The 10,162-nt window shown below is 45.4% G+C and overlaps 1 protein-coding gene across 2 annotated transcripts; it reads left to right on the top strand.

Annotated features, from left to right (window-relative positions):
• The first annotated feature begins 53 nt into the window (after positions 1–53).
• PRR15 (proline rich 15) lies at positions 54–4,028 on the top strand. Of its 2 annotated transcripts, none has more exons than XM_032108943.1 (2): positions 54–155; positions 618–4,028. In XM_032108943.1, the coding sequence occupies exon 2, from the start codon at positions 627–629 to the stop codon at positions 987–989; it is 363 nt and encodes a 120-aa protein (XP_031964834.1). In that variant the 5' UTR covers positions 54–155; positions 618–626; the 3' UTR covers positions 990–4,028. The 2 variants fall into 2 exon arrangements, with proteins under 2 accessions (XP_031964834.1, XP_031964843.1); XM_032108952.1 differs by lacking the exon at positions 54–155 and adding an exon at positions 211–285.
• The last annotated feature ends 6,134 nt before the right edge of the window (positions 4,029–10,162 follow it).

The raw sequence follows: 10,162 nt of genomic DNA, 5'->3' as shown, positions 1-10,162 counted from the left end.
TCCGCACCGCCCCGCACAGCCGCCCGGCCGCCCTCCCCGCCGCCCGCTGCCCTCCTTCCCCGCCGCGCCGGGGCACCGCGGGGCCGTGCGGCGGCAGTGGCCGCGCTTCCCGTGGGGCAGGAGGGTGCTCCCGCAGCGCCGGGCGGGCGCCGCAGGTCAGTGTCGCCTCCCGTACCTGTTGCGCAGGGAGCTGGGGGGCGGGGAGAGGGGGAGGGAGGGAGAGAGGGGAGCTCCAGGACGCCCCGGGCTCCCGGCCTCGTCTCGCGGGGACGCAGCAGCCCCAAGGTACCGGACCTCGGAGAGGGGGGTGGCGAGTGCAGGGAGTGGGTCCCGCGGCTCAGCTCCGGGGCTTTATTTACCTGTGACTGTGCGAGCCGCGCACGGAGGCGGGCGGCGCTTCCGAGCCGCTCGACGGGGCGCAGAGCGTCCCCCCCGTGCCCGCCCGGCCGCCGGCGCAGGACCCGTCCCTCCCCGCTGGCCGCTCCCGGGCGCCGGGCACACCTCCCCGGCAGCGCTGCCCGCCCCCCGGTGCTGGGCAAGAGGGGTCCCGGCGCCGCCCGAGTGGGGAGGCGGTGTGCCCAGCTGCCAACCTGCCCTCGCGCTCTTCTTCCCCGCAGGAGCCCGAGATGGCGGACAGCGCCGCGGCCACCGCCGCTCCTCGGGCCGGCGTGAAGAGCTCGGCGGGGCCCTGGTGGAAATCGCTGACCAGTAAGAAGAAGCACAAGGAAGCGGCGGTAGCCCCTCCGCACCCCGCCGCCAGCGAGACCCCCACCGACCCCCCCAGCCCCGACGGCCGGGAGGAGCAGCCCCCTCCTTTCGGCAGCGGCGATGCCGCGGGAACGGGAGTCGGCAGCCGGCGGAGCCTCCGAGTGTCGCACTCGGGCCGCTTCAAGGAGCGGCGGAAGGTGCGCACCTCGCTGCTGGCCGACAGCCCCGAGGTCTTCGACGGCGGCGGCGCACCAAACCATGCCGCCCAAGGGGCCGAGTAGCCCAGGAGGACATTGCCGAGGAGCTGCCACTGGATGGGTGGCCGGAGTCAGTGACTGCCCCACAGCTGTGCTTGGACCCATGCTTGGTGACCTGTAGGCGTGTGGCAGCGGCCTCCCGGACACTGCGGGGAGCCCGGCACCGCTGCCAGGCGACGGAATCGCGTGTTGTATTACATGAGCACCGCCAATACCAAACCCCCGGATGATGGGACGATGTGATTGTCTTTAAAAAAGCCCACAAATAAACACCCCACTCCCTGTACTGTGGTGAGCGGACTCAAAGGTGCTATCCCAAGGCCGATGGTGGGGTCTCTGAACCTTCCCGCAGCCCTTGCCAGGAGCCAACGTGTTGACTTCTGAGGCCTGTGACCCAGCTCCTTTTGGCTCTCAAGCCGAGGAGGCGCAACAAAGTGCTCTTATCTAATTTCAGGGCCGAGGACCTCCGGCGGTGCCGAAAGCGCGCCTGTCCTGCCGTTAGCCACGAACACATCCTCCGCCCACCACGGGGGTCAAAAGAGAGGTATTGTGAGGGGCAGGCTCTTGCATTCCCTCATGTCCCACATCAGATCACATTTACACATGGAAAAGGCAGGACCATGCTGGTGTTCTCCCTCTTCTTACTGTGTTGTTGAGCAGATGTTTCAGAGACTGGTCCCTCATAGTTATGTTCAGAGGGAGGCCCATGTTGTCTAGCAATTCGCACTATTTATCCAGGGGATACATGATTTTTGCATAATTGGTGATAACTGGCATAATGAAGCTCCAATGAAGAACTTGTGTGATAAGATGCAAACATTGTTCTGGGAGATGAGACCAGCCCTGGAGAGCACAAGCAGGGTTGCAGTTCTAATGTGGAAATAGGCTTGGGTACCCCTGGAAGTGTTTACTGTTTACCACGTCCAAGGCTTTTGAAGCAAGGTTAAGTGCCCCAAGATTTCTTATTATGGTGAGATAATTTGCTTTCACTTGAGCAGTTATCTGCTCCCTCTAAGTGCTCTTGGATTTTTGGACGAGTAAATATAAGCCAGATTTGTACTGGTGGTGCGTGCCTTACAGAGCAAAATTAGTTAAAAATACTTGGCAATTATACATTTCTTGATAATAGGTGATGTAGCAACAACTGACTTATTTATTTTAAAAGCATTTGCAATATACTTTATATTGTTAAAATGGTTTTAGACCTTTTCTGAATACAAGATACTACATAATGGCAGGAACTGAAGATTATTTCCTAACAGTCAAGTATTTTGCAGTTATGATTTTGTTTGGTTGTAACTAATCATTTGTGGTCAATTAAAAATAAAAAGTGACTGGAAAGGAAATAAGAACTGAGTTCCAGTTGAAAATATGGATTAAACCGGCCACTGACAATCACTGAAATGATGCACTAGATGCTGGGCAAGTGCCCCATGGTTCAATGTGCACAATAATATGTAATGAGCCTTGAAAGCTCCCGTGCAATAAACTCAAGACAACCTAACTGCTGAGGTGCTCACTGGTCATTCACTCCTTCAGACTCTGGAACCCAAGGACAAAGGGACTATAGCGTCAAATCGATTTCCATGAAAGCTTTTTCTTTTTTACCCACTGTAGATACTTGCTTTTTAAATTTCATTTAGTAAAACTACAAGGTACTGGATTTGGACTGCCTTTTTATGTTGTTGACTCCATGCTGAGCAAGCAAAGATCTGGGGCAGGGTGAGGGGAGCTCTTTAAACTTTCTCCTCAGAGGTGCTTTTCTTATGGGAGGCCTCTTCAGTCAAGGGGCATCTGAAAGACTTCTCTTGAGAAGAAGCAATTGGAGCAAACCTATTCTTGGAAAAAGGGGGGTGAGAGAGAAGGAGGAAAGTTTAAAAGCTGGAATCAGAGGTGGATAAAGAAGAACCGTATTCCAGTTACGGTTAACCCAGGATGGGAGTGAGGGGGAAGGAGGCAGAAAGGGATGGCTTTCCTGCCAGGGTTGTCATACTACCTTTGGAAGGCAAACTGTTCATGTTTGTCACAGGCAGAAACAGTCTGCCTGTATTTATGTATTCTATGGTCCAAAGAAACGTTTTTGTATGTGTGTCTCCAAAATGGAAGAACAAGTAACTAGAAATTGCACTGATGCATTTCTTAACTCTTGTATCTGGTTTGGTGTGAGTTCTGTGAGGGTCAAATCCTCAGAACTACCCAGAGGGTGGAGAATGAATTCAGGCTATTGTTTTATATAGCTCATGTAGATGCTTTTCTGTGTTTTTAATCCTTTCACTTTTGTGAAAATACAGTTTCCTCCTCTCTTCTGTACCTCAAAGCTGCATTGTTCTACAGTAAACCTCTGTTTGCTCTTTGGAAATGCCTCAGGTTTGTTAGTTGCAAATCTTTACCTAGGCGTAAGAAATCTCCAATTTGGTTTTTATTTGAGAAGTCTGGCATGCTGCTGCTAAGATTCAGTATCAATACTGGTTAATATGTGACTAAATATTAGCCATGTCTTAATCCTTGCATATGATACTTTCATCTTGGAAATTTGGTCAGAATATGGAGTCAATAAACACATGTAAAATGCCTCACAGCCCTCCTCCATCTTTATCCTGACCTTGAGCTGTGGGAAGGAGACGTAATTCTATCTTCCTGCTCAGTCAAATCCTTGCTTCAATGAATATGATAGCAGCCACTGAAAAACTAGATCCATGAGAAAAGGGGCTGACTGCCTCGTCTCACTTTCCTCACCCTCTGTGACAGCAATACCTGCAGCTTAGTGCTCACCCATGTACCAGGAGGAGGGAGAAGGCCTCTTGGCCATAACCAGCCTGTTGCACGGAAATAGTCCTCTTGTTTCTCAGCCTGAGCACCAAATAAAGCTTAAGTAATCTGTACACATGTAAATGAATTAAGCTGATACAGAAAAAAACTCTTGGCATTTTATGGAGCACCTGAATCGTTTTTTTTAACCCTTGAAGTGGAAATCATTTCTTATGTATTGGACAATACTTGCTCTGTTGTAACAATAGTGCATTTCTGGGCATTGGATTATTAAAAGGCAGTTTGCACTCTTAATGTGGGTATTTTTCTCATCTTCTTTATAAAGATGATGCATCAGAAAGTAAGTTGAGGAAAAATAGGGTGACTGAAAAAATAAACTTGCAGTTTATTTTTAAAAGCGAGCAGTGACATATTGACAAAATAAATGGAAATAAGCAGATGAGGTGAACCTCAGTGGAGTCAGTTCTAGTGCAATTTTCTTAATATTGTCCCAGATACTAAGGATTGCTGGTTTAGGCCAAAAAATAAATATTTAGCAAATAGAGAACTTTTCAAATAAACTTGCAAAGTATATGCTTGCTTATTCCTGCTCTTGCCAAAACTAAAAATAAATCTCTGAGTGGTTGCCTGGTGAATCATTCCCTGCTATTGTAGGTTGGTCAGTCTGGACCTCAACACAGATTATAGGGAGCACCTGCAGAAAATGATCCTAAATTGGAAACGCTGGAATAAATGCCTTGAAAGCCTCAAGACTTCTAACCTCAGATGTTATGTCAGGGTATGACTTAAACTGAACGGAGAGAATGGAGCAGGGACCTTACTGTGCAGGGGAAGAGAAGAGTCTTCACTGTTTGGAGGGTTGTTTAGTTGTTTTTTTTTTTTTTTTTTGGCGGGGGGAGGGGAAAGAGAGTTGTAGGCTTTTTGAGTTTGGTTTTGGTTTTTGGGGTTTTTTTTGGTTTGGGGTTTTTAGGGGTTTTTATGGCAGTAGTGGTGGTTTTTTTGGTTTGTGGTTTTTTTAGTTCTCTCTTCATTTTAGTGCCACCAGTGATAATTTTATATTTAAAATATCAAGTCTCTTATCCCTTAGCAAGATAACCTCATATGAAGGCTAAAATCTGAAGGACAGAGCTCCTGGCCTTGGCCTGGCCAGGGCAGCTGGATGCTCCACCTTAAAGCCCATGTTTAATTTGGCTCATTTAAGCAGCTGGTATCTCATCGGAAGGCAAGCTGTTTCAAGTGCACGCACAAACTGGAAGCTCATTTTGCTGCCTCTTGGGATTCTATCTGGTAGAACAAAACAAAGAAACCCAAACCTGGTATTTTCTAAGATGCCTTTTAAAAGCTGGAGCAAGAGAGGGTTGGTTATAGAATGATATTTGAGACCATATAATTACACTGTTTCCAAAAGCAAACCTTTCCCCTTCATCACTAATTTCTTACAAATAAGGTGAGAGACCTGCTGGCTGTGATTTTTCATTTCAGAATACAACAAAAGAAAGAAAGTTGCTCAGTTTTATAGACACCAGAAGTAGTGAAGTAGTTTATCAGTTTTTCCTTAATGACACATCTGAAATTCACAAGTAGCTCTAAGAAACAGTATTTGAATGTAGTCCTCAGCTAAAGCATATTGATTAGCAGCTGCAGCTTATGAATTTGATTTACTGCCCATTTTATCTAGATAAAGCAATATAACATCAGCTAACACGTGTTTTGGGGATAGCAAGTGGTTTTCCATGATAGCTGTAAGGCATAGTTTTAAACAAAAAATCTACCCTAGTGAGTAATCCTCATCAGATCTAAACATCATGTTTCTTGCAAGTAAAATGAGATAGAATGGTTTTCTTCAGGGTATTAGTTACCAGACTATTGGGTGTTTCCGGATGTGGGAAATAGGCTTGATTCTCAGACACAAGCCTGTGTGTTCTGTGAATCTTCTGCTGCCTGTTTGCAATGTCTCAGGTCTTTCCCCTCATCCAAAGTTATTCATCGTGCTAGTTCCTTTTACATCAGGAGGTAAACAGCATGACTCTCCCCATTACCGAAAATAAGAACCATACCTCTGTATGCCTGTTGAAGTGAAAAATTACAGGTAGTGTGCACTTGAACTTTGGTGACTCACTTTTTTTTTTCCACTGCTGACTTAAGTTCATTTGCTTTCCAGGTCTTTGTTTTATCCTCAGTCTGTAAATGTTTGAGCAGATAAACTGTCCGCTGATCTCACAGGAGCTTCTCAGTGACAGGAGAGTGGGCAGCACTTCAGTGGCCAAGGGAAAAGTTAAAATAGATCTATTTCTGGGTTCTTTCCCACTGAATTTTATGAACAGGAGCAGAACTGAGCCTTAGTTTTGATTCTGGAACTATGACTACCTGGGAAACAGAAGGAGCCTCATAGTCTGTGCATTCTTGGTTGTGTTTATCTTGGCATGTGCTTTCAGTGATAAGTTTCCAAAAACCAGAATTGGTTCACCTGTCCTGTTTAACATCATTGGGCCCAGGACTAGGACCATGGTGTAAACTTCAAAGAGAAATCCTGCCAACAGTACTTCCTAGAAATGCTGTAGCTCAGACCTCTGCAAAAAGGAGGAGGAGGAGGAGGAGGATGAGAGAAAAACGTATTTTCTGACTTCTCTATTCTTGTGTTCCTTTCTTGGTATACCAGTGCTAAAACAATCTCCCTGCTAGACCCTAAAACAGCTAGAGAAGTAGAGTTTATGAAATAGGCAGATGTACAGAATATACAAGGACAGCATTTTGCACTGGCATGCATTTAAGGAAGAGACAAACCCACAGCTAGATACTGCACTGGGCATTTAGAGGTAGTTTAATTCTTCCTGCAAGGCTGGCAAGTTATGTTTTGTTCCTGGCTCAATTCTCAGCTGACTAACAGTAGATAGGAAAATGCCTCTAGGTAATATATTAGCTATCACAGGTGTTAATTAACATCTGCTGAATTGCCTCTGAAATGGCAAAGAGTGAAAAAGTGAAGAATCACCTTAGAACAGCAAACATTCCTGACTATGACTGAAATCACATAAGCTTTGAAAAGCTGAGGCCCCATTTTAAATGATCAGTTGAAGCACTTAAAATATTATGTTTTTGTTGATGACAGCTATTTTTCCTTAATCTGTATATTTTTATTTTTCTGCTGTAATAGTTTACCATGCAGATACCTTTTTAATGAGTATTCTTACACACTTACCTCTTCTGCTGAAACAGAAATTTGGCTGAGCTTATCACCTGCAAAAGGTTTCCATAAAATTTGAAGATATACCTATGACTTATGCATAAACTTAAACTCATAACAATACCTTGCAGTAGTGGCGAGCTCTGGAGAAGTGAGTTCACCTGAAGACTGATCCTTTCATCTTCCTGAAAAGAAGCATGCATCATTCCTACTTTAAAGAAAGGAAATGCAGGATATAGGGCTAATGTAAAGCTTCTAAATGTGTGAACAAAATTATGCATTAAGTCTGAGAATAGAAATCAGACTGTGCCAAAACTACCTAAGAAAACCAAGGTGTAATAAGCGGTGGCAAGAATGTCAAATGGGCTTTCTAAAGTTTTAGACCTCTGAGAGGAACCTTTGGGTGTGTGGGAGTTTTAACATGACTTAAACTTAGCACATCATTGCACAGCGTCTTCCAGGGCATGGCTGAGACTTCAACGAGAACCAGAGACGGGCAGAAGGGGAATTGCATCTGTGGCATTGGCATCCCACTTGCACACATAGGAAAAACAATTTAGTTATATCCTAAGATGTGTATGTAAACCAGTGTGATTGTGTGGGAATATGTCTTCCCTCCTGCACCTGCAGATTTCCAGTGTGGTCAAAGGGTCACACTGACAAAGGCATTGAGGTGTCTGATTCCATTTACTTCAGTGGTGTCTCAGTACCCTTGTGGCTCTAAGCTTCAGTAAAACCTCATAAAAAAGGGACTGCAATTACACAAAACTGTCAAAATTGTACTAGATGAGAAGGTTAAAAAGGAAAATTTCTGGTTTATTTACCAGTGCAAATGGAATTAACAATGCAAAAGAGCTGCCTAATATCACATGTATTCTTTATTCTGTATTTTCAGCTGTTTGTGCTGAAGTAGTGTAGCTGCTTTCTCCCCTCCTCCCTGGTATATTCTTGCTTTCCAGCTGCTATTTGATCTTTTCCAGTCTCGACTTGAAATTATTCCTTAGCGAACCTCAGCCCCGTGTAGCATTTCGGCAGGGCTATTGTTCTTTTGTCCACTGCCTGTAGATCAGCTTTTACTGCTAAACAGCTTCTTTATAAACCCCAATGGAACCTTCTCTCGTGCTTTTGTTTGCTTTGAGAACAAGACCAAAGGCTGAAGAGAGTTTTAAGTCTGGAGGTGTGTGGAGCCCTGCCATCCCTCCCCGTGTTTCTGTGTTAGTTACTGCTTTGGCCTTTACCTGTTTTGCTTTGCCAGCCAGGATGGGGCACACCCTCACACAGCACAATACAAACCCTTTCAATTAAGAGCTGTTCAAGCTCTTTTTTAAAATATTTGCTTCAACAAATGCCCATGTCAAGCAGCAGTCATACGACACCTTTCGAAACCCTTTAATCCAGAGTAGGAACCAGCAGTACAATTTTAACTTGGTTTTGGGTCTGAACCATCACTGTAAAGGTTCTCAGGGCTTTTTCCCAAGGCTGGGGAAAGGTCACTTGCCAAGGCTTTGCTGGTACTTTATGGCATTTGTGTGCCCTATAACAGTCTCTACAAGTGATACCAAAAAAGTGCCTGTTATTAGGGAAGAGGCAAAAATAGCAGCATAAATTTGGCTTCTTGAGATTGGGAACTTCTGCATGCCCAGTGTGCACTAGCAAGTGAGATATTTTCAGGATGTATTTGACACCCAGCCTTTGGCATCTGCATATAAGATGCCACCTGCCAGTATGTGTGAAGGATTTGCTTTTAGACATGGACCTGTGCAAATCAGCATGCAGGAAACGTTTTGAAAATATTGTCCTTCCTGTCTTCCTTGGGAGTTGGGGCATCCCTGCACACCCCATGTGACTCCTCAGTGGCACTGGGCCTGAGGAGGCCGAGTCTACCGCATGTCTCCTAAAGCACCTTGGCAGTCCCTCGAGAGGAAAGAGAACTTGCTCAACCAACAAAATGCAAAGTAGAAGCTACTTCCAGCAAAGTTAATGCCACAGGGATTCTGCAGAAGTGCCTCTTCATCTTCTTTGCCAAATCAAAGCTACTTGTGGGAGTTGTGTTGCTGCTGCCTGTTGCTGTGACAGCTTTACCACCTGCTTTCATCTGCCTTTAGCATGGCAATATCATCTGGAAATGTTTGACAAATTTAAGAAGGGGAGTGGTTCACTGAAGGCTTGTCTAAGAAAATAACTTGGAGAAAAGTAATTTTTAAGTGATAAAACAGAGCTAAATTTATGGGGAGGGATTCCCTTGTTTAAGGCCTTATCTGTTGATTAACACAACCAATAAATTCTTGTGATTGTGAGTGGCAGGATCGTATCTGAAGACGCAGCTGACTATGGGGGATGGATCTAGGTGCCCTTACACTCCAGTAGGAAGCAGTGTGTGTGCTCTGAAGGACTTTAAACCTGAGGCTCTTTATCCTTTCCGATGGATGAGATCCCAACTTGTAGAGAACGTGCAGACTTTTCACTCCTATAATTGGTTTTTAAGAAAGGCACATTGACAGTCCTCTTTTTAAGCTTATGGCAATGTATCACCCCTGTGCCATTTTAATCAGTCTTCCTTACAGCTGCTCTGTTACCGTGTGCTGTTAATCTTCATCCTCAACCTGCCCAGAGGCTATTAAAAATATGCCTGAAGATGAAGATGCCTTGTGGTATCAGGCAGTTAGAGAAACCTGCCCATCCAATAGACTGGGAAGATTTATGGCCCCAGGTATCTCTTGTGACAGTGGTAGGTCTGAGTCCCCTCAGGCATGAGGGAAACATAATTGAGGAAGCCGCCCTCCTTGTAAGTGCTTTAAATGTCAAGTTAGGTATCTCAGTGCTGTTGATGGGGCTCAAAAACTGTTAGGCAAATTCCAGTACAAAGATGGGGTTATAATCCCCCAATAGTAATTTCTCTAACAGTTGGTGTTGATGTCTTGTCAGAAGTGGGAGAGCTTAGCAGAAGAGTTATCCTGTGTTCATCCTATTCAGGAGATGAGAAGGGAGTATTTGCTATCAATTACTGTCAGAGGGTGCTGGATTAGATGAATGTTTGGTGTGACCTGGTAAAAACCTGTATCTTGTTAAAGAAAAAATGAAAGTAAGCTCTATGTGTCTTTGCGGAAGAAATGGTGCTGGCATATGAGCTCTAGAAGCAATCCAAGGCTCTGGAGGTAGCCTTGATGAAAGCATGATCCAGCAGAAAGGTAGGACACAAAGTACTCATGACTGTCCTTAGAACTTTCACCCGAACCCAGCACCT

The sequence above is a fragment of the Corvus moneduloides genome, chromosome 1, assembly GCF_009650955.1.
Source record: "Corvus moneduloides isolate bCorMon1 chromosome 1, bCorMon1.pri, whole genome shotgun sequence".
Lineage (NCBI taxonomy): Eukaryota > Metazoa > Chordata > Aves > Passeriformes > Corvidae > Corvus > Corvus moneduloides.
This window is presented reverse-complemented; position numbering and strand designations above follow the sequence as displayed.